A 24,709-nucleotide genomic window follows, 5' to 3' on the forward strand; every position below is an offset into this window, starting at 1 on the left:
AACACCCACAAAATGCTGGAAGAACTCAGCAGGTCAGGCAGCACCTACGGAGAGGAATAAACAGCCGACGTTTCGGGCCGAGCCTCGATGAAGGCTGCTGAGTTCCTCCAGCATTTGTGTGTGTGTTACTGAGGCACACTGAACAGCATTTTTGTGTGCCATCAGTCAGATCATTCCCTACACAAGCACATTGAGCAAAAACAGAACGCAGAATAGAGTGCTGCAGCTACAGAGAAAGTGCAGTGCAGGCAGACGATAAGGTGGAAAGGCCACAATGACGAGGGTCAGCCAGGTTAAATTCCTCGGTGTTGTTATTTCAGAGGGCCCGTCCTGGGCCTGGCACACACGTGCAATTACAAAGAAAGCACGGCAGCACCTCTGCTTCCTTAAGAGTTTGCGGAGATTTGGTATGACATCTAGAACTTTGACAAACATCTACAGATGTGTGGTGGAGAGTGTATTGATCGGCTGCATCACAGCCTGGTGTAGAAACACCAATACCCTTGAAGTGAAAATCCTACAAAAAGTAGTGGATACAGCCCAGTCCACCACGGGTAAAACCCTCCCCACCGTCGAGCACATCTACATCAAACACTGTTGCAGAAAAGCATCATCCATCATCAGGGACCCCCACCACCCAGGACACGCTCTCTTCTCGCTTTCCATCAGCAAGAAGGTACAGGTGCTTCAGGACTCTCACCACCAGATTCTGAAACTGCTGTTACCCCCCAACCATCAGGCTCTTGAACCAAATGGGATAACGTCACTCGCCCCATCACTGAAATGCTCCCACAACTAATAACCTGATTTTCAAGGCCTCGTCATTTCATATTCTCAGTACTTTTTCACTTATTTATTTATTCTTTCTTTCTTTTTGTATTTACACAGTTTGTTCTCTCTTGCACTCTGGTTCAACACCCTAGTTGGGTGGTCTTTCATTGATTCTGTTATGGTTATTATTCTATAGATTTATTGAGCGTGTCCACAAGAAGACATGGTGATATATATGAACTTCCAAAATAAACTTTACCTTGAACTTTGAGACTGTGAGGACAACACCTCGTTTTTAGTGCAGAGAAGGTACTGACAGCAGCAGGTTTGAAGCGGTTCCTGAGCCTGGTGGCACGTGTTAGAATCTTCTGTCCAATGGAAGGGGAAGAGAAGAGAGACTCCATGCACTCACCTACCTTTCTAATGAATCATCCTTCCCCTGCCTTAAAAGTATTTTACAATTCTACACCCGCTGAAGCTCTTCTTCAAAGGGCAATACAGAAAATCACCCATCTCTCTTACTGTAAATGGACAACCCAATATTCTTAACAGAGCAATTCCAAGTTGTAGATTTTTCTAGAAGAGCAAACCTTCTCCATATCCACCTTACTGCGACCCCTCAGTACGAACTCGCTCACTCCTAAACCTCCAGGCATCTGTGCAACCCTGCCTCATAACCAGCACGTTCCAGGACAAGAACATTAGAACAGAGGAGAACAAGGGACGGCAGATGCTACCCATCTATTTTTGCACTATTTTAAAAAATGTATTTCTTATTATATTGTGCATTTTATGTCTTACAGTGTACAGCTGCCACAAAACAACAAGTTTCATGGCATACTGTACATCAGGGACAATGAACTTAACTCTGATTCTGAGTGGCAGAGGGACTTAACGTGGCCGGGGTTCCCCTGTTCTGAGGCGACAGTCGGTGGAAATGTGGTGGGGGAGGTCAAGAAAAGCAGTGAATATGATGTACTCAGTTTCATAAATGCTCCCAGTGGCCACTTTATTAGTCACAACTGCTCACTGATGCAAATATCTAATCGGCCAATCGTGTGGCAGCAACTCAATGCATAAAAGTACGCAGGCACGGTCAAGAGGTTCAGCTGATGTTCAGACCAAACATCATAATGGGGAAGAAATGGGATCTAAGTGACTCTGACCACGGAATGATTGTTGGTTCCAGACGGGGCGTGAGTATCTCAGAAACTGCTGATCTCCTGGGAATTTCATGCACAACAGCCCCTAAAGTTTGCATAGAATGGTGTGAGAAATAAAAAAAATACCCATTTGGCTGCAGTTCTGTGGGCGAAAATGTCTTGTTGATGAGAAAGGTCAGAGGAGAATGGCCAGGTTGGTTCAAGCTGACAGGAAGGTGACAGTGACTCAACCAAACATGCATTACAACAGTGGTGTGCAGAAAAGCATCTCTGAACACCTCCAAGTGGATGAGCTGCAGCAGCAGACCACGAGCACACACTCAGTGGCCACTTTATGAGCTACTTTAACGAGGAAATCGAGACAAAACCATAGCAGACTACACATTAACAATACTCGCAGGGCAGTCTGGAGTACATGAGGGGGTGGGGAATGGACCCTGGGATAAATGTCAAGAGCCACGACTGCACGCTCACCTTGTTAGGATTGGAACCCGTCACCCCGATGGGGTTCAGCAGGTCCTCCATTCCATGGGGCACAGGCCACAGGTTCAGAGCCATCTTGCCAGAAACCAGGTTGTCCATGTAGTCAAAGAGATTGATGTTACCCCAAGCCAATGGGCAGTGCTCCTGCAGAGAGAAAACAAAAAACAGTCACAAAAGCCAGGCTCCGGGACATCAGCCCATCAGACTGATTAATTCACTCTGATACAATTATATTTCCGTGCTATATTGACTGTCCTGTTGTACATACTATTTATTACAAATTACTATAAATTGCACATTGCTCATGTAGACAGAGGTGTAACATAAAGATTTTTACTCCTCGTGTATGTGAAGGATTTAAGAAATAAAGCCAATTCAGTTCAATCCCACCGTAGGGACGGGAGATGCTGGGTGGGAGAGAAGTTGTAGTTTTCCATTCATACGTATTTTGCGTGGTTGTATTTTACTGAAATTCTCTATGTGCTCGTTATCTTCTATAGGCGAGGACTGGGCCTCAGGCCTCGGTGTCACCTGGAAGAGTGGGGGTGGGGGGGGTTGTGTCGGGGGTGGTGTGGCTGAAGTCGGTGCTGCCAAGCTTTATTGTGGTCAACTGAAGACTCCGGTGGGCTGTGGGGTCTGGACTTTATACATGCGTACTTTGTGTGTATGTATTTTTACTGATATTCTATACAGGCTTGTTGTCTTGTATGTGCAAGGGGTGGGGTTGGTGGGCATCGGGGCCAGTGCGCTCCGGGGGGAGGGGGGGAATATGGCGTGGTGTCCAGACTAGTGTTGTTGCCGTCACCCAGTGCTCACTCGGTAGCAGACAGGCTCTATTGCGGTCGACTGTGGATTGATGCTTCCAGCTTTGGGACTTCATTGCGTGACTGAGATACCATTTGTGTGTGCTTTGTGCTGTGTGTGACTGTTGGTACTCTGTTTTGCACCCTGACCCCGTACTAACGCCGTTCCGTTTGACTATATTCACGGCCGGCTGAATGACAATTCAACTTGAATTGAACTGATTTGAATTGGAACCAACGATAGAAGAACCTCAGAACATCCCAATAGTCCGACACGTCACCCTCAGAAGAGTTTGGAAAAGACAACCGGGAAGAGCTCACAGACACTAAAAACATAGAGCACTGAGGTAGTTGTGTCAGTCACTAAGTTCCCACTGACCAGCACACACCCAATTACACTAATCCAATTTTAATCTTACCCCATTCCCAATCAAAGGGTTAGGATCAAGAGTAATTTCTCTCCCTTCCTTCTCCTTTCTTTTCTCATTCCCCACCTGACTCCCCTTTTACCCCTTCTCTCCTCACCTGCCTCCTCTTTCCTGCTCTCCTGTGGTCCACTACCCTCTCCTCTCAGATTCCTTCTTCTTCAGCCCTTTACTTTTACCACTTATCACCTACCAGCTTCACCGTCCCTCCCCGACCCACTCACCTTCCCCCTTACCTGGCTTCACCTATCACCTGCCAGCTTGTGCATCTTCCCCACCTCCACCACCTCCTTATGCTGGCTTCTTCCCCCTTCCTCTCCAGTCCTGACAAAGGGTCTTGGCCCAAAAAGTTGACTGTTTATGGATGCTGCCTGACTTGCTGAGTTTCTCCGTTGTTTAGCGTGTGTTACAAAGGATTATATTGTTCTTTAGAGTAGGTTTACATTAGAGGCTTTTAAGAGACGTTTGGACAGGCACATGGATGTAAGGAAGATGGAGGGATATGGACATGGTGTGGGTAGGAGGGTGTTTTTGATTTGCTTTCTAGCTGGTACAGCACAACATTGTGGGCCGAATGGCCTGTTCCTGTGCTGTACTCTTCTAAGTTTGAACTCACCCACACATGGAGCAGGGCAACAGACCAATTAATCCACTGACCCCACATATCGCTGTGATGTGGGAGAGATGGAGCGCCCGGGAGGTAACCCACACGGTCACAGGGAGAATGTGCGGACCACACACACACACACACACACACACAGAGCAACAGCAGAGGGCAGGATTTGAAACTGTTTCTCTGGCCTGGTGAGGCAGCACGCGGCTCTGCCCACTGTGCCACGAACCCTCTGTGGCAAGAACCAGGATCCAGAGAGTGGGCTGAGAATGCTGCTGGCGCTGGGGCACGCAGTGCTGACATACAAGCCGAGGCTTACACAGAAGATGTTCTACCCTGAGAGTCAATCTCTGTACATCATCCTTGGTGACAATACCAGCGGTTACCATGGCATCCGCTTGTTCTGTTGTCCACAGGAAGTCTCTGCCTCTCGTCATCATTATGAGCCGTGTCATGTGACGTGGGTGATCATGGTCACCGTGACTGTTCTGGCAGGTTTTTCTACAGAAGTGGTTTGCCATTGCCTTGTTCTAGACAGTGTCTCTACAAGACGGGTGACCCCAGACATTATCAATACTCTTCAGAGATTGTCTGCCTGGTGTCAGTGGTCACGTAACCAGGACTTGTGATCTGCACCACCTGCTCCCATGGTTTCACGTGACCCGATCAGGGGGGAGGATAAACAGGTGCTAAACCTTGCCCTAGGGTGACCAGCAGGCTAGCAGATGGAAGGAGCGATGTATCCCCACCCCTCCACCCTGCTGTGCCTCTAACCCCCTGGAATTTTGAGGACCGTGTGCACAGCATTAAGGAAGGGGGGTGAGACCATGCTGAAGTTCAGAAACTGTTGGTAATCAGTTGATTATTATTGTCACTTTGTCACATACCCCATGACAGGTTAAAGATCCGGCGGAAATGGAAAACACTTTGGAGTCCAGTATTGCTATTAACTAATGGTATTTATTAGTAACTACGCAATACAGTAACATAAATGCAGATATACAAAACAGGTTAGCAATGATTAGATATGTATAAGTGTGGAAATATATGAAAACCAAACTTCTTCAAGTCTAGGGATAAATAGATAGTCCTACGATGATGAGTAAAGTTCAGTTCAGTTCGTGGTATTGAGTCGAGTAGTGATGGAGAGAAAGGTTTGAGTCTTCAGGTGAGCCTTCGCCGTCGATCTTCCCGTTGTCCTCCGAAATCCTTTAGAAGTCACCGACTGTGACCACAACAAAGGAGATTACTATTCTGTGGTGGTATTATCAACCCAGGCGAGAGTTGGACACACAATTAACTCCCCACCATTCACACCCTTTTCACACTGCGACAGCCACTGCTCAATCCGCCTGACTGATCCTCCAAAAACCCACTTTTCTGTGGGCACAACAAAGCTCATTCAGTGTCCAAAACCATGTGTCAGTAGGTCTAACAACTGACCTTCTATTTATCTCACCGCGCTGAACACCAGCTGTCCATCAAGCAGCTCCTCCCTTCTCTCTCTGTAGGAACACAGAAGCTGGCAGTGTCCTTGCAAAGTGTAAACACGCTGCAGAGAAACCACAATATCATCTCAAAGCAGTCTTTGCCTCTCTCTCTCTCTCTTAATAACAGGGTGTCTGTGTGGCACAACTCTCCCTCTCTCTTTTCAAAAGCACAGTTCATAGGGGTAATTCAGGACCCCGTCACACACATGTACTGGTGTACGGTGAAAAGCTTTCATTTGCATTCATTCCACAAGTATGTTGAAGCAGTACAAGGAAAAGCAGGACTCAGAATCTTCCACTCCATCCGCTACAAGCAGAACTTGCTGGTAGTCAAACATTTAAAATCCGGAGGAACAACACCTTGTATTCCATCTGGGAAGCCTCCAACCTGATGGCATGAACATTGATTTCTCCTTCCAGTCAAAAAAAATTTCCTTCCCTCCTTCTCTGTTTCTTCTATTCCTCATTCCGGCCTCTTACCTCTTCTCAGCTGCCTGTCACCTCCCCATGGGTTCCCTCCTCCTCCTCTTTCTCCTATAATCCACTCTCCTCTCCTATCAGATTCCTCCCTCTCCAGCCCTTTACCTTTCCCACCCACCTGGCTTCACCTGTCACCTTCTAGCTAGCCTCCTTCTCCTCCCTCACCACCTATTTATTCTGGCGTCTTCCCCCTTCCTTTCCACCTGCTATGGGAGCAGCAGATCATCGGACCGGAAGTCTCTACAAAGGGCTGTGAGATCAGCTGGGAGGATCATAGGGGTCTCCCTACCATCCATCTGGAACATTTATCAGGAGCGCTGTATACGCAGGGCCCTTACTATTGTCAAGGATCCCACCCATCCATCCAGCATCCTCTTTGACTTTCTACCATCAGGCAGGAGACTCCGATGCATAAAAACAAGAACGGGCAGGATGGGAAACAGTTTCTTCCCTCAGGACATTAGGCTTCTGAACTCCCTGCCACATCACATTAGAAGTGTCACCAGATAATTTGTACTGTACCCTACAATATTTAATTTATGGACTTCACTTTATGTGTATTTCATCTGTAGACTTTATCTTTTATCCTTAAGTTATTGTGTGTTATGTGTACTACTGTGCTTTACACCCTGGTCCGCAGAAACTTTGTCTCCTTTGACGGTACACATGTATGTAGTTAAATGATAATAGACTTGACTTGAAAGACTGAGGATATGTACCTCTGGGCTCAAGAACATCTTCTATCCAGTTGTGACCAGACTGTTGAGCGGACCTTTTGTATCCGCTCCCAGTTGACTTGGTCATGTTCTCGAAGTTTATTTGTCTGCCTGCACTGCACTTTCTTCAGAACTGTAATATATTCCGCATTCTCATAACACAAGGAAGTCTGTGGATGCTGGAAACCCAGAGCGACACACACAAGGTGCTGGAGGAGCTCAGCAGGTCAGGCAGCATCCATGGAAATGAATAAACCGTCTACGTTTTGGGCTAAGATCCTGCATCAGGGTGGCACGGTAGTGTAGTGGTTAGCACAACACTTCACAGTACCAGTGACCTGGGTTCAATTCCTGTAGCTGCCTGTAGGGAGTTTGTACGTTCTCCCCGTGACAGCGTGGGTTTCCTCTGGGTGCTCTGGTTTCCTCCCACAGTCCAAAAGGAAGGGCCAAGGGAAGAGGACCGGGTCGAGACAACAGAGACTTTTGGAGAAGAGGAGTTCGGTGGGTAATACCGTTCGGGCTGACCGGAAGTGCACTGAGAGCGGTAAGCGTAAAGGAGTTGGGTGCTTACTGTTCTGGTTAACAACGGATGGTGCAATCCGGGGCATATTACGATCAAGGAACGTGATCGAGGATCGCAGACTGGATATTGAACTTTTTACTGTTGGACTTCGGCCACGTTCCACCATGATACAACACTTGGCAGCATGGGAGGTCGTTCCTGCCTGTGACCATCGAACGTGCAGCTCCTCCCGTGGAGGGTCAGACACCCTGAGCCAATAGACTCATCCTGGACTTATTTTCCATCTGGCATAGTTTGCATTTTGGTGTTTGATTGTTGGGGGTTTTTGTATTGATATATTTACGCTCTATTCTCAGTTGGTGCGGCTGTAACGAAACCAAATTTCCCTCGGGGTTAATAAAGTATATCTATCTATCTAAAAAAAGACGCACTGTTTGATAGGTTAATTGGTTATTGTAAATTGTCCCATGATTGGGCTAGCATTAAATCAGGAGATTGCTGGGTAGTGTAGACTGAAGGGCTAGAGAGGCCTATTATGCATAAAATAAAATAAATATCTCAATAAAATAATTTTTTTAAAAAATCAGGACTGGAAAGGAAGGGGGAAGACACCAGAATAGATAGGTGGTGAGGGAAGGGGAAGGGGGACAAGCTAGAAGGTGATAGGTGAAGTCAGGCGGGTGGGAGCAGGAAGCAGAGGGAAACTTTTGGAAGTGTGGCTTAACCAGTTTAGAACAGCCAGCACAGGACCTTGACAAGAGCTGGACATTAGAAGCAGAGGTTTGGAAATATCGAAATGTAGCAGTATTCAATCGTTGCCATGGGAAAGGAATATCATTACGGGCCTTTTCCAGTAATGAAAGAAAATGGCAAGCATAGATGTGTAAAATGCAACTTTTGCTATTGTCCGGGCAGATGGTCTCCAGGGTGCTGGGTGATCCACAGTTCTTGCAGGTGCACCACAGAACGCATCCCACCCAGATGCATCACCTGCTCTCCCCGTGACCACAAGAAACAGCAGCGAGTCGTGGACACGGCTCAGCATATCACGCCTCCACGGACTCCGTCCACGCTTCCCGCTGCCTCGGTAATCAGCAAAATCGAAGACCCCTCCCACCCCATCATTTTAGCTTCTCCCCACAGGCAGAAAATACAAAGGACATACCACCAGGCTCAAGGACAGCCTCTGTACTAGTTAGATTATTAAATAGACCTTATCATACAATAACTCTTGACTTCACAGTCTAAACTCGTTATGGTCTTGCACCTTATTGTCTGCCTGCTAACTGTAAGACTTTATTCTGTACTTTGTTACTGGTTTCCCCCATTCTCCCTCGATGTACAGTACTGTGCAAATGTCTCAGGCACACCAGACATTTCATGTGGTTTCAGATGGTGTGGTCTCCACAGAACCCTGATCTCAGCGTCACAGAGACTGTCTGGGATTACCTGGAGACACAGAAGCGAGCGAGCCAGCCACAGTCCGCAGAAGAACTGTGGCAAGTTCTCCAAGGTGCTTGGAACAACCTACCTGCCGATTTTCTCATAAAACTGCACAACAGTGTATCTAAGAGAACTGATGCAGCTTTAAAGCAAAGGGTGGTCACACCAAATATTGATATGATTTCATGGTTTTTCTAAACTGTTACCCACACTTTTATAGAAAATAATCTGATACTTAGAAGGAGAGAGAGGGACAGGGAGAGGGAAAGAGGCAGGGAAGGAGTGAGACAGAGAGAAACAGGGAGGGAGGGAGAGAGGTAGAAGGCAACAGGCAAATTGTGGGAGCGGCAGTAACTGGGGAGAGAGAGACAGGAGCAGGGACAGGTAGAGAGGGATGGGGGGGCAGAGAAGAAGAATGGGGCACCACAGGTTGGGAGGGAGGAAAGGAACCCATTACTCGACCAAACTTTTGGGATTACTTGACTAAATCTTTGGTCTGTAAAGCGAGTTACCAGCCTTTGTGCTCATTCAGGTTTGTGTTCAATGCAGGAGGCTTGTCCCTCCACCCTCTCTACTGGCAGGTGAGGGGACAGTCCTCACTACTCATCGAGTGAAGTGAATGTTCCACAACTCCTCTAGCTTTGGAAAAGAAAAAGAACGATTCTTGCGGAACTGACTCGATGGGCCAAATGGCCTAATTCTGCTCCTATGTGTTATAGTGTATTATGTTTGGTATTCACAAGGTGGTGCCTCCAACATCTTCACCTCTTTCCTAAGGGGTCTCTCTCAAGACCCCTATGGGAGACATTACAACACTACTACACAGGATGCCTAACTATTGAAGATAGAATAATTATTCATCATAATCATTAATTTTATGTGCTGTGTCGATCATGATCTTCCATCTGTCTTTAATCTGAGAAGTTCTAATAAGCTCTTGAAAACTTTTACCCGTCTATCTCTTGATGTAACTGGTTAATATCATGAGCTGTCAACCACAACTTTTCCATCAGTTTTTCCCATTACTGCAAGATGTTCGAGCTTCTCTTTCCTTGGTTCCGTCCCAGAAATTCCAGCTGCCGTTTCCTGATTAAAGATATCAGCTCTCTTATTCTGGCTTCTCGCAACACTTTCTCATTTGTTACTCTGTCCTCCCACGATATTTTCATCCTTCTTTTCAAAAACCACATTTCTGCAGCTTTGAGTCTTCCTTCATTTTGCTTTGATATTGTCCAACGTTCGCTTCCTTATGTTAGTGTGGAATGAACATAGCATCACAACACTGAGTTTCGTAACCATAAAAATCGTTATTCTTTAGTATCTTGCTGAAATGCTCGAACATGCATTTAGCAATCCCAATCCTCCCTCTAATTTCAACGTCAGCCCAAAAGTTGTTAGCACAACGCTTTGCAGTACAGGCGACTCGAGTTCAATTCCTGACACTGTCTGAAAGCAGTTTGTACGTTCTCCCCATGACCGCATGGATTTCCTCCGGGTGCTCCAGTTTCCTCCCAAGGCGTACTCATTGGTCACTGTAAATTGTCCCGTGATTAAGCTGGGGTTACATCGGGGGACACTGGGTGGAGCAACTTGAAGGGTCGGAGGGCCTGTTCCTCGCCGTATCTCAATCATAAAATAAAATTTTTCTGCCAGTTAGCTTCTATCTACATCCTGTTACTGTACTCTGTCAAACAAAATAGCTCCTTACTGCTTACAGTCAATAAATCTTTTAATGTCACAATGCTCTATTGAAGAGCCACGGGTACGGGGATTCAAGCACGGATTTGAAAAGGTTGGTACTGCCCCACCGTTCCAGAGACCCGGGTTCAATTCCAAGCTGCACCGGTGTCTGTGTGGAGTTTCCCTGTAACTCTGTGGCTGCTCCAGTTTCAAAGGTGTGAGGGTAGATCAATTGACAGCTGTTGCAAGGGTACAGGAACATAAGGAAGGTGGGAGGGACCACTGCCTATAAGGAGTTTGTACGTTCTCCCCGTGACCGCGTCAGTTTCTTCAGAGTGCTCTGATTTCTTCCCATAGTCCAAAGACGTACCAGTGGGTGGGTTAATTGGTCACTGTGAACTGTCCTGTGATTAGGCTAGGGTTAAGTTGGGGGTTTGCTGGGTGACGTAGCTCAAAGTGCCAAAAGGACCTATTCTGCACCATGTTTCAGTAAATTTTAAAATAATTGTTGATCTCCCTTCTCGCTGTGGCAGGAGTGATCTCTCTCTCGCTCTTCCCCTCGTTAGTGAGAGAGAGGGCCTGAGATGTCTTGTGTTGGGATGGACAGTGGTTTTCGATTGCCTACAGATCATGGTCTCTGGGGGCTTTTCTATCGCTTGCATGGTGGGTGCTGGGGAGGTGGGGGGAGCTGATGCTTTTTGCCAGAACAAGTCAGGGGAGTGGGAGTGGGAGTGGGAGGGTTGACGCTTTTTTGCAGGTTGTGTATGGGAGGAGGAGGAGGCTTTGGGGGTTCTAATGATTGTCTGTCATTCATTCTCTGGGTTTTCTTTTCTCTGTTTCATTGATGTCTGTGAAGAGTAAGAATTTCAGGTTGTATACTGTATAAATTCTCTGACATTAAATCGAGCTAGTGAACCATTGAAAAGTGCAATTGTCTGTGGATTAATCAGCCGTGGTAAATTGTCCCCCCAGTGTGATTGGGTGAGGGGCAGAACCTGGAGGGGGTGGGAGTTGACGGGAACGTGGGATGAGTGTAGGATTAGTGTGCAGGTTTTTTTTTTAAACTGCCCATCAATCCGCCAACGTTTTGGGCAGCAATGAAGGTCCTCCATCTCTGGCAGTGTTCAAGGCTTCCTTCATCGTGTCAGTAATTCTGCTGTAATGCGATTGATTAGACAATGCTATCTGCACAGGGTACAGGGCAATCAGCAAGACCTGTTTTTCTGCTTATGTAAATAAGGTTGAAAGGGTACAGAGAAAAGTTACAAGGAGGTTGCCGGGTCTGGATAAATTAAGTCATTGGAAAGATCGAATAGGTTAGGAATATATTCCTTGGAAAGTAGAAGATTGAGAGAAGATTTGATAGGAGTATACAAAACTATGAGGGATATAGACGGGATAAATGCAAACAGGCCTTTTCCACTGAGGTTGGGTGGGACTACAACTAAAGGTCATGGGTTAGGGGTGAAAGGTGAAAAGTTTATGAGGAGAAACATCTTCAGTCAGAGGGTCATGAGAGTGTGGAGCCAGCTGCCAGAGCAAGTGGTGCATGCGAACTCAATTTCCATGTTTAGGAGAAGTTTGGATAGGTATATGGATGAGAGGGGTATGGAGGGGTATGGAGGGTTATGGACCCAGTGCAGGTCCATGGGATGGGCAGTTTAAATGCTTTGGAATGGACTAGATGGACCGAAGGGCCTGTTTTGGTGCTGTACTTTTCTATGACTCTAAATCAGCATTGAAGACAACTTTTCTGTAGCACACAACTTTCTATAAATGCACTTTTTCTTACAAACATAGTGTGCCATAGCTGAATTAACTCAAAGTTGCACTTCGAACCAACACACCACAATAAATTCCTTATATCATGGATTCTGGCTGATGTTGGTGTAGAATAAAGAACCTGGTTCTGGACTTGGGCTTTATCAAGCTCATCAAACGCGCTCAGCCTCAGAAGTGTCCCCACCCAAAGCCTAGCACTGTAAACTCCCACCTCTTTGGCGCCCTTCCTCCCCTTGACGGAGCAGATGGACAGGCAGAGTCGAGCAGCTCGCGGGATGTCGATGAGGTAGATGTCGTAGGAAAGCCACTCGTTCCACCTGCAAAGACAGCAGCAAAAGCAAGCATTCAACAGCAGGTCCAGAATTCAAGGCAAAGCAACAAAAGTGGGCATGCGGGAGAGCCAGCTCTCCTTCGTGAACACAAGGCTCAGCAGAGGACGTACTTCTTGTGACAATTGGCAGGATTCTTCCTCAGAACATACCGGTGAAATTCTACACTGCCATCACAGAGAGCATCCTCACATCAGCCATTACTGTATGGTTTGGTGAAGCATCCTCTCACAGTGTACAAAAATGACAGTGAGCTGTCAGGTCAGCAGTAAAGCACGGCAGGGAGAGTTTTCTTCCTTCTCCCATCTGCCTGAGATGTGGGACTTTCGAGAGACTTTGAACCTTTTTTTTTTACCGTGCCCATGGCCTGTTCTTCATCAAGTTATGGTATTGTTGCACTGTTGTAACTATATGTTATAATTAGGTGGTTTCTGTCAATTTTTCAGTCTTGGTCTGTCTTGTGTTTCTGTGATAGCACACCGGAGGAACATTGTATCATTTCTTAATGCATGCACTACTCAATGACAATAAAAGAGGACTGCGTGTCCTCATAATCTGATAATCTAATCTAAAGGTCATTGACTGCAGTCTACCATTACTGTGGGACTTGCGTGCCCGAGACAAGGAAACAGGCAGGGCACTACCCAGCCGGCAAGCTGCCTTTCCATAAGCTCCCTTCTGGAAAGCACTATTAAAACAAAAACTTCACGCCATCTTAAAACTTTCTTCCCCCAGGCAGTTAATCTGATCAACTATTCTAGCTAGCCCTCTTCACCCCCCTATTACCTCAGTCACTGCACTGTAAACACTTCAAACCACTGTTTATAATGCTGTTTACATTGTAAATTCGTGCTGGTATTTATGTATTTGTGCACATTTTATTCTATACCTGTACTTTAACCTCTGAAGTATTTATATTTTATATAATTCTTTATTATTATAGCTGTTTTATTGGTACATATCGAACCGACACAGCACAATGAATTCCTTATATGGTGGATTCTGGTTAATTGAGCCATCGGTTAACCCGGGCAGCCGCTAATTTGGGTCAACTCTCAAAGAACAAAACTAACCGAGCAAATAGCCAGGATTCCCTTCATTTATTTGGGACACTGAGCTGCTTAACCAGGAAAGGAGATTGTTGCCGAACAGTTTCTAAATAGTGTCAGTGGTGTGTACTGATGTGGTCGTTATAGACACTACACCACACTTAGAATGAATGGGTTTTAAATAGCATCAGTCACGTGGGCTTATGTTCAAAAAGCAGTGAATTTTGTTACTGATAGTTAGCGAGAAATAAGCAGAAAAACAATTCAGAACGGTTTTGCTCACTGCAGTTTCAAGGATTCAGGCTTGGAGATGCCAGAAACAGTTGAGATTGAAAATGAGATGATTTCACTACTTCAACAAGTTAGGAACTACTAAGAATTTGAAGGTATCAACAATCATCTTGAATGTTACAATGAAAATTAAGATTTGAAAGGATTGTATGAAGGCAGTGCATTATTTCAGTGATTCTGTTATGGTTACTATTCTATAGATTTATTGAGTATGCACACAAAAATGACTCTCAGGGTTGTATAGGTGACAGATATGCACTTTGATAATAACATTTACTTTGACTTTGCATGAGCTGTCAATCAAAAGAACACAACAGCATACACCGGATGTATTCAAAGGTTCATTTATTAACAAAGGGTACAACTCTGAAATCCTTCTTCACCAGATAGCCATGAAACCAAGAAAGAAAAGAACAGCAGCATGATCATCAGGCCCAGCACGAAAAAAACAAACAAAAACAGAACAGGCACATTCATCCCCAAGTCCCCCTCTCCTGCACACAAAAACATGAGAAAGATCGGCCAAAAAACACAAAATATAAAAAACTATAAGACTGAAAAAATTCTATAGTCAAAGTCCATATCCAAAATGCAGAAAACCCAGGTAACATTCTCTGGACCTTTCCTTCTCTGCAGCAGAGCGATCCCCCAGCAATCAAAAGACAAGTCTCCCCTCTCCGTAGCAGAGCGATCAAAAGACAAGTCTCCCCTCTCCGTAGCAGAGCGATCAAAAGACAAGTCTCCCCTCTCTGTAGCAGAGCGATCCCCCAGCGATCAAAAGGCAGTCTCCCCTCTCCAGCGGCAGAGCGATCCCCCAGCGATCAACTCTCCATAGCAGAGCGAACCTCCAGCGATCAAAAAGGCTAATGTCGGCTGTCTGCTTTATGTTTCAATTCCCTCATTTTAATCAGTGAAATGGAGCTAAACACTGGCTCGTGCCCTGCAGCTTGCTTGCCATGAGGTTCCCACACGCTGCCTGTCTCCCAGAGACTGCAGAGTGCTGAAACACCAAAATGTCTCCAAACTGCAAATCACAGGTTCCAATAGCTCCAGAATCACATTCAAGATGAAAAACAAACAGAAAAGACGTAAAAGTGAAACATGTGGTCTCATGATCTACCCAGAAGATGATGACCGAAGGAGATTGAATAAGTTAGGACTATATTCTTTGTAGACACTATCTTGACCAGAATTCTCCAGTCAATAACTATGAGGCAGTAACACACAGATTTATAGCACTGTAGTAGTATTGGTAGTGTGTTCTGTTTCATTTAAATACATAATTTATTTCTCAGTTAAAAAGAAGTTTTCAAGTACTTCCATGAAGCTTTGGCTAACTGGGTCAGCCACTTCACTGGGCCAAAATGCACTGGTCCCAGTGTGCCTCAATTAACCAGAATACACGGTACATGTAAATGTATAAGGTGAATAAAGTAGATGCTTGCTCCTTGATGATTGTGGGCGGGGAGGGGAGAGGAGGCAAGGGTGAGTGAAAGCTGGGGATAAATATCTGAGCTGCCCATTTGATGACTTAATAGAGGTCTGTGCACTCTGTAAGAGGAATGTTGAAAGCACTCTTTGTCACTTAGCCAGTGTTTGCAGCAGAACTCTTTCATAAGGGTAGCACTGCTCAACATCCCGGATGACTCTTCTCCTTTCCCTGAATTTGTGGCCATGTTTTCAAAGTTCAAACTTCAAAGTTGATTTTATTATCAAAGTACACATATGTCACCACACACAACCCTGAGATTCATTTTCCTGTGGGCATACTCAGCAAATCTGTAGAATAGTAACTATAACAGTATCAGTGAAAGATCAACCAGAGTGCAAAAGACAGCAAACTGTGCAAATGCAAATATAAATAAATAGCAGTAAATAACAAGAACATGAGATAATGAGATAAAGAGTCCTTAAAGTGAGATCATTAGTCTGGGAACATCTCAATGGATGAACGAGTGAATGTAGTTATCCCCTTTTGTTCAAGAGCCTGATGGTTGAGGGGTTCTTGAACCCTGGTTCTTGGATCCTGGGACTCTTGTACCTTCTACCTGATGGCAGCAGCGAGAAAAGAGCATGTCCTGGATGGTGGAGATTTCTGATGATGAATGCTACTTTTCTACAACAGTGTTTCATGTAGATGTGCTCAATGGTTGAGAGGGTTTTACCCGTGATGTACTGGGACACATCCACTACCTTTTGTAGGATATTCCATTCAAAGGCATTGGTGTTTCTATACCAGGGCGTGATACGACCAGTCAAGGCACTCTTCACTACACATCTATTGAAGTTTGTCAAAGTTTTAGATGTCATGCTGAATCTCCGCAGACTCCTGAGGACACAGGCGCTGCTATGTTTCCTTTGCAATTGACTTCACCCTCTGAATCTCTGACATTCAGTAATCCTCCTGCACCCTCGGGATGTATTTGCCCCGAGTCTATCTTGTTGGCCCACCCCCACAAGAAGGAACCACTGCGCCAATGCCAGGTCTTGTGTCATCTGACCCAACCCGGGGGGGGGGGGGGGGGCGGAGGGATATCAAAAAGAAACATGAGGAAGGATGGGGAGGCTAATTCCTGGGATGTCCCATCTAAAGACAATAGACAGGTTGTGTTTGCATTCCTTGTAGTTTAGAAGAATGAGGGGTGACCTTATTCATGGACAGGGGACCTGCTAGAGCATACATTGAGATGTTTTCACGAGTGGGGGAGTCACAAAGTGATGTGTTCCAAGGTGAGAGGCCTAGCATTTAAGGGTATGATGTGTCTGAATTTAATCTCTCAGACAGCAGCGAGAGACTGGAATTCTCTCCATCCTAAGGATGGTGGAGATCGAGTCATTAGAAACAGGGGCATTGAAAAGACTCTTAGGCTCCACACGAGACAGGATAAATCCATAACCGAAGCTTTTTCTCTTCGTTTTGACCCTCCATCCACACTGAAACGGCGTTTTCTTCCCCCGAAAACTGAGCATTTCTAAAACGCTCTCCAGAGTGCGTAAATCTGAAAACGCCGGTTGGGCAGTGTAGTGTGTACGGGGTAACTGGAGCTTTTTAAAAATGCTGTCATGACGTGCGGGAACAGATGGTGGCGGCAGTGCGGTATTTCATTGTTTTCTTGAACGCAACCTCCAACACCACAACAATATCTGACAATAGATGTGTAACAGCCTAATGTAACATTGTATGGAAATACATTTAACAAGGTGCTTTATTAATGTATAGCTTGTGCAAACATTCAATACATGCAATTGTCACTACCTCCAAAATGTAATTTTTAAGTAGTAACTTATGTCTGGCATAGACATGAAAATATTAAGGCCAAAAGAGGAAAATTGTAAGTTTCACTTTGACTCAGGTAAAAATAAAACCACTTTTGCCCAGTAACTCATTTTATTGCACATGTTAAATACAGCAAAATAATACACAAAGACACGGCAAACGTAAAGGCAAACAAATGAGGTCACAGCAAATTTCACTTTTGCCCAGTAACAAGCCTTATTGCATTTAATTGTAGCTGTCGTCCCTTTCATCGGTGAAGAGACGGTGGCTGTAGGAAGTGTTTCCAGGGTGACCCCTCTGTGGGAGTGGGGAAGATGTTGGTGAGGCCACCTGGGGGTCTGTGTGTCCGTATGTCTAGCTATTGTAGTGGCTGTGAGGCTGGTATTGTGGTGGTGAAAAGTACTGGGGTGGGGGGAGCCATCATATCCCTCATCATTGCAAAACCCTCTGCAACAGAGTTAGTCAGTTTTTCAATGTTCGTTGTCAGCTGGGTCATACTCTCCGTGAACTCCCTGTCGGTTGCCTCCATACGCTCCAGTATTTGTGTTTTCAGTTTTAAGTCCTCCTGCGTGAGAGCCAACAGCTGTCCATTGTTTGGCAATTTCCTTTTAAGTTTTTCTAGTCTGTAACTGGACAAACGCGCACCAAGCATACTGTTTCCTCTTCGCTTGTTTTCTGTAGATGTGTCTTGCGCATGCCCAGTAGGAGGAGATTCGCCCAAATACCCATTTTAATGTGGACGGAGGTATTTTCAAAAACACCTGGTGTGGACGCCTATTGTTTTTATGCAAAACCAGCATTTTCAAAATTATCTGGTCTAGTGTGGACGTAGCCTTAGATAGTCACAGGAACATGCAGAGACCAAAGACCAGATGGACCTGGACAATGCATGGCAGGTACCAGAGGGGCGCAGACACTGTGCGGGCAGGGACCAGAGGGGCGCAGACACTGTGCGGGCAGGGACCAGAGGGGCGCAGACACTGTGCGGGCAGGGACCAGAGGGGCGCAGACACTGTGCGGGCAGGGACCAGAGGGGCGCAGACACTGTGCGGGCAGGGACCAGAGGGGCGCAGACACTGTGCGGGCAGGGACCAGAGGGGCGCAGACACTACGCGGGCAGGGACCAGAGGGGCGCAGACACTGTGCGGGCAGGGACCAGAGGGGCGCAGACACTACGCGGGCAGGGACCAGAGGGGCGCAGACACTGTGCGGGCAGGGACCAGAGGGGCGCAGACACTACGCGGGCAGGGACCAGAGGGGCGCAGACACTGTGCGGGCAGGGACCAGAGGGGCGCAGACACTGTGCGGGCAGGGACCAGAGGGGCGCAGACACTGTGCGGGCAGGGACCAGAGGGGCGCAGACACTGTGCGGGCAGGGACCAGAGGGGCACAGACACTACGCGGGCAGATTAGTTTAGTCAGTCATTTAATTACTTCAATATGCCAATCTCTCACTGCTGCAGTCAGAGACACCGAGGCAGCACAGGAAGAATGGAGTGAGTAGCCACATAGTCCAGGCACTGAGCTGGAGACTGCTTACCTTGGGTTGGAGCAGGGTACTCTCTGGGTGTTGACATTGTCACACAGCGGCTCTCCTCCGTGATAGATCCCTGTCCGAACGTAGATCTGGAGAGGCACCAAGACAAAGTGTGCAGGTTGGCAGAGATTCCAACCGGGGCCTGGGTGGGCACCCCCCCCCACCACCTGTCCAACGCTTTAACCAACCCCTCATCTTCCTCCTTGTTCCCAACCCCTCTCCCACTCAACCCCACCCTCCCCTTCCCCCATGAGTTCCACCCTCTTCCCCACCTCAACCACTACAGAAATATAAAAACTGCAAATTACAGTAAGCATATATATTAAAGTAAAGTTAAATTAAGTAAGTAGTGCTTAAAAAAAAGTAATGAGGTGGTGTTCATGGGTTCAATGTCCATTCAGAAATCAGATGGCAGGGAGGAAGAAACTGTTCCCGATTTGTTGAGAGTGTGTCTTCAGGCTCCTGTACCTCCTCCCTGATGGTAGCAATGAGAACAAACAGGTACTTTGATAATACATTTACTTTGACTTTGATCTGATGTGATAAGCCTGCGAGGCTGCTGCAGGCAAACTTCTCACTGCACCTGTGCATACATGGACTCATGCAGATGAGAATGAACTCCACTTTGACTTTGAACTCCGGTGCGGAGGAATGGCAGAGGCTGCAGAGAGCCGTGGGACTGGGCCAGTTCCACCCTGGGTTCAGCTCTCCCCACCACTGAGGACATCTACAAGAGGCGATGTCTCAGGAGGGGGGCTTTCGCTGTCGGGGGCCCCCACTATCTGGGCCGTGCCCCCTTCTCGATGCTGCCATCGGACAGGAGGTACAAGAGTCTGGAGATCCACACTGCGAGGTTAAAAGAGTTCCTCTCCCACAGCCGTCAGCACAGGAGCCTGAAAAGCCTTTTCTTAAGGTTGAACAATGACTTCTTCCCCACTACCAGTTTTCTGAACCTTTGACCTCCATCTATGTCTCGCTTGCCCCTCTTTATTATGGTTCTGCTCTGTCGCCTCCTCTCCCACAAACTCCCCCCCTCCCCCCCCCAGTAAATCCCTACTCACCTGATCCACCCATCACCTACCAGCCCGCCGTTCTCACCCCAACCACTATACCAGCAACCTCCCCTCCACTCCCTCGGGCCTGACGGGCTCTCCACCCAAAACGCTGACTGCCCCCTGATCCGCTTCTTCAGATGCTGCCCAACCCGCTGAGAATCTCTCCCCCACCCCGCTACCCCAGGCTCTCCCGCAGCCACAGCCGTTACCTTGTCGATGTCGCGGATGTTGACATTGACGTAGGTAGCGCAGAGGATCTTGATCCTCAGCAGGTTGTTGAAGGACCACAGGGACTTGGCGGGCACCTCACCGTTCATGTACGTGGCCGCGGTGGAGATGCGGCGCGCGTACGAGGGCATCACAAAGGTGTTGGCCGGCAGCTGGCTGTAAAGACTCTCCTTCGACATCAGCATGAGATGTGGCAACCGGCCAATCATGATGCAGCTCCTTATATACTGGCGGGGCGGGGGGGCAGGATAAAAGAGAGGGAGCAGATGTGTTAGCAGCAGGAACGGGCGGCGATATCCCACGTCGGCACAGAAAATTCCGGAAGCACGTAGGGGGTGGGGGTGGAGGGGGAGAGCTGGCAGAGGGAGAGTGACAGTTGGCTTTGGGAAAGCAACACCTCAAAACAGACATTGACAAAGTCAGAATCAGGTTTAATATCACCGACATAGGTCGTGAAATTTGTTCTCTTTGCAGCAGCAGATTACAATACATAATAATAGAACATGTATTAAATAGTGCAAGAATAGAGTAGTGAGGTAAGTGTTGAAGGAGGGCCTCGGCCCGATACATCGACTGTTTACTCTTTTCCATAGATGCTGCCTGGCCTGTTGGGTTCCTCCAGCATTTTGTGTGTGTTGCTTGAGATAATGTGCCTTGTCGTATGACGTGGGCGATCATGGTCTACCCAAGGCCATGAATGTTCTTGGCAAATATTTCTACAGAACTGGTTTGCCATTGCCTTCTTCTGGGCAGTGTCTTTACAAGATGGGTGACCCCAGCCACGACCAATACTCTTCAGAGATTGTCTGCCTGGCGACAGTGGTCACATAACCAGGACTTGTGATATGCACCGGCTGCTCATACAACCATCCACCACCTGCTCCCATGTGACCCTGATCGGGAAAGGCTAAGAAGGTGCTACACCCTGCCCAAGGGTGACCTGCAGGATAGCAGAGGGAAGGAACTCCTTACACCTCCTTTGGAAGAGACGTATCTCCATCCAGCCACCCGACATTAGCAACTTTTAAAAGACACCTAAGCTGCACGGACAGGAGATGTTTGGAGGGGTGCAGGCCAAACGCACGCAGATGGGACTAGCTCGCTGGGCAACACATGCATGAGATGGGCAGAAAGGCCTGTCTCTGTGCTGTATGAATCTACAATGTTTGAGCCACAAACACAAGAGAGTCTGCTGACGCTGGAAATCCAAAGCAACACACACAAAACGCTGGAGGAACTCAGCAGGTCAGGCAGCATCAATAAAAAAAGAGTTTCGGGCCGAGATTCTTCTTCAGGACAGAGGAAGGGTCTCGGTCCTTAGGACGTCCCAGCGTTTGTAACAGATTCAGTCATAGCGAGGACAGATAATGGACTATGCACGATTTCAGTCTAACAAGGGTTATTTATTTAGCCCAGCGAAGACCCTGACCCACGGGTCACTGATATGGGGATCTCACAACCTCTCTGGTATCACCAGCCCTGACGTCAAAGGGGCGGATGCCTGTCATCCTAAAGGACGTACAATAGGCAACAGGACTATGAGCCCCCAATCCACCCTTGCAAGACCACCCCATGGTGGATTAGCAGGGAGGGGGGGTGGTCAGGGAACACTGAAGTAACACCACATCCAGTGAGTCCCTCTATCTCACTTCAGGCCCACCTGTTGTCTAAAGTCCCCAGTGACTGAGCCAGGTGGTGGTGGGGGGTGCGGGGGGGGGAGGGGGTAGTGAAATAGAACTGGTGACCATCTCTTCTTCAGCCCCCACTCACCCTCTGTGGTGCAGGGGGAAATGGCAAGGGTCTCTGAAATGGCAGATCTGGAGACCCTACCCCCGCTCATCCTTACGAGTCACCAATAGTGGATCACGGGGGTGGGAGGGGAAGAGGCGGTGAAATAATCTGGTGATCGTCTCCCACCTCCCTCTTCAGTGGCCACCCTTCACTGTCAGCCCCCGCCCCGCCCTGGTGGTGGACCGCCTCACCTTGTACTGGCTGATGGGGTACTTCTCCAGCAGGTACTCGTCACAGCCGCACACCTTCAGGATGTACTTGCCCTGGTACTCCAGCACGCACAGTTTCAGCTGGTCCATCGACAGGTGCATGCTCCGCGTCTTCTTGCGGATCGCCTCCGCGATCACCTGCTCCGGCATGCAGTCGTGAGGGATCTTCAGCGTGTACTTCTGCTTGTCGTTGGTCGGCGAGATGATCACCCAGATTGTCACAATTATGCGGCCTGGAGGGGGTGGGGGCAAAGGCAAGCGATCAGGGTCCCAGAAATCAGCGAGCAGGAGGGACAATCTCTCAGACTCCTGACCCAACACTCCTGGATAGAAACAGTTAGCCCCACCCCCCCCAACAGTGTCCCAGAAAACAGTGAGCAGGACAAAGTTGCCAACGCCTGACCCAACCTCCTTGTGTAGGAACCCCCAGGGAGGCCCGGCACCATGGTGGTTAGCACAATGCTTTCTGGTACCAGTGACCTGGGTTCAATGCCTGCCACTGCCTGTCAGGAGTTTGTACTTTCACACCGTGACTGCGTGGGTTTCCTCCGGGTGCTCCGGTTTCCCCCCCACAGTCTAACGACGTACTGGTTGGCAAGTTAATTGGTCATTGTAAATTGTCCCGTGATTAGGCTCGGGTTAAATCAGGGGTTCCACACACACAAAATGCTGGAGGAACTTAGCAGGTCAGGCAGCATCTATGGAAGAAAGTACAGTTGATGTTCCAGCCCAAAATGTCGACTGTACTCTTTACCATAGATGCTGCCTGGCCTGCTGAGTTCCTCCAGCAATTTGTGTGTGTTGCTCGGATTTCCGGCATCTGCAGATTTTCTCTCGTCTGTTTTAAATCAGTGGGTTGCTGGGCTGCACGACTCAAAGGGCTGGAGGGGCCTACTCCATGCCAAATCTCAATAAGTAAACAGACAGGATCCCCTCCCAGTTAACACTTGATCAGGGTCCCCAAGAACAGTGAGCAGGACAACAAACATTCTGACCTGGAGAGATACAGACAGGCCACCTTCTCACTACGTTGAAACACTCCTGCAGCTAGCATCACTTTGTGTACAATCAGCCTGTACATATAAGCTAATCTTGTGTACACTCAGTGGCCAGTTTATTAGGTACTTCCTAATTAACACATTAACAAGCAGGTATACCTAATAACAGTCCTGGGTATGACTCTAAACCGCAACTGGTGATGAGGCTCTGATTGGGGACTTTCAGAGCTTTGGGGAAAGTGGAGTTACCCCTTAGTCATTCATTGCTCCCAGGGCTGCTCTGACCCAGAACAGTAGCACCTGCAAGGGTTCCTGCTCAGGTTATGAGCGAAGGCGAACGGCAGATCCGGCAGGTTCAGTAACTGAAACTTATGATGGAGAAGGCGGATGAGCTACGACCTCAAATGACAACGGCTATAGTACAGGCGGATGAACATTTGGGAAGAGAAATGGCGATTTCCTTAGTTCGCCCAACGGTAGGCAATAGCAAACTACCGTTGCTATTTGCTAAGAAAACCATGGTCAAACTCACAAAGTGTATCACATAACAACTGCACCAGGAGGATCTTCAAGACAACTCTGAAGATGCTTTGCTCAGTAGGGTTGATTCTGGCCAGCAGGGGATCCCTGACCGTCGTCAAGCTACTGCTCATAAAATTCAAGTAACACAAAAGAAAATTATTGCCACTTGGAATGTAAGAACCCTATATCAAGCAGGGAGATTGGACAATGTGATAAATGAAATGGAAAGACTAAAGATTAACATCATGGGAATTAGCGAAGTTCGTTGGATAGGTGCTGGAACATGTCAGATGAGAAATAAAACACTAGTTTATTCTTGTGGAACATCCCATACTAATGGAGTAGGAATTCTAATGGATGAAAACATGGCAAAAAGTGTTATAGGACATTAGGCAATATCGGAAAAGGTGCTCCTTGTTAGATTCAGAGGGCAACCATTTGATTTAGCAATTATACAGGTATATGCACCAACAACAGATGGAACAAATGAGGATATAGATAAATTCTATGAAGAGCTTGAACAAGCAAAGAACGGATGGAAATCTCAAGATACTGTTATTGTCATGGGAGACCTAAATGCTAAAGTAGGTCAAGGTGCTGATGGAAATACTATAGGAAAATTTGGAATCAGGGAAAGAAATGAAAGAGGTGAGAAATGGGTAGAATGGTGCAAGATGAATCAATCAGGTCATTACGAATACCTACTTCAAAAACTATCCAAGACGCTTGTGGACCTGGAAAAGTCCGGGTGATAACACTAGAAATCAAATTGACTTTATTACTAGAAATCAAAGATTTAGAAACTCAGTGACTCAATGCAAAACATATCCAGGTGCAGACTGTAATAGTGACCATAACCTAGTAGTATGTCATGTAAGAGTACAACTTAAAAAACAAAAGAAGCAAAAACCTGACTAGTTGAAACTAATTAAAGAAGAAAGCTTGAGACAAAAATTTACAATTGAAGTAAGGAATAGATCTCAAAGTCTAGAAATAGAATCTGTTGAAGATGATAGCAATCATGTAGAAGTGAAATTTAACTCTCTAAAGG

General features: G+C 47.1%; 1 protein-coding gene across 1 annotated transcript in view; it reads right to left on the bottom strand.

Annotated features, from left to right (window-relative positions):
• The window catches only part of LOC140197824 (phosphatidylinositol 4,5-bisphosphate 3-kinase catalytic subunit alpha isoform), a 133,050-nt gene that overhangs the window by 37,367 nt on the left and 70,974 nt on the right, over positions 1-24,709 (bottom strand). The window contains exons 5-9 of the mRNA XM_072258298.1: positions 22,121-22,371; positions 20,120-20,365; positions 18,859-18,944; positions 12,584-12,689; positions 2,409-2,561 (exon numbers count right to left, since the gene is read on the bottom strand). Coding sequence (XP_072114399.1) covers positions 2,409-2,561; positions 12,584-12,689; positions 18,859-18,944; positions 20,120-20,365; positions 22,121-22,371 — 842 coding nt within the window. The remainder of the gene's footprint in view (positions 1-2,408; positions 2,562-12,583; positions 12,690-18,858; positions 18,945-20,119; positions 20,366-22,120; positions 22,372-24,709) is intronic.

The sequence above is a fragment of the Mobula birostris genome, chromosome 5, assembly GCF_030028105.1.
Source record: "Mobula birostris isolate sMobBir1 chromosome 5, sMobBir1.hap1, whole genome shotgun sequence".
Lineage (NCBI taxonomy): Eukaryota > Metazoa > Chordata > Chondrichthyes > Myliobatiformes > Myliobatidae > Mobula > Mobula birostris.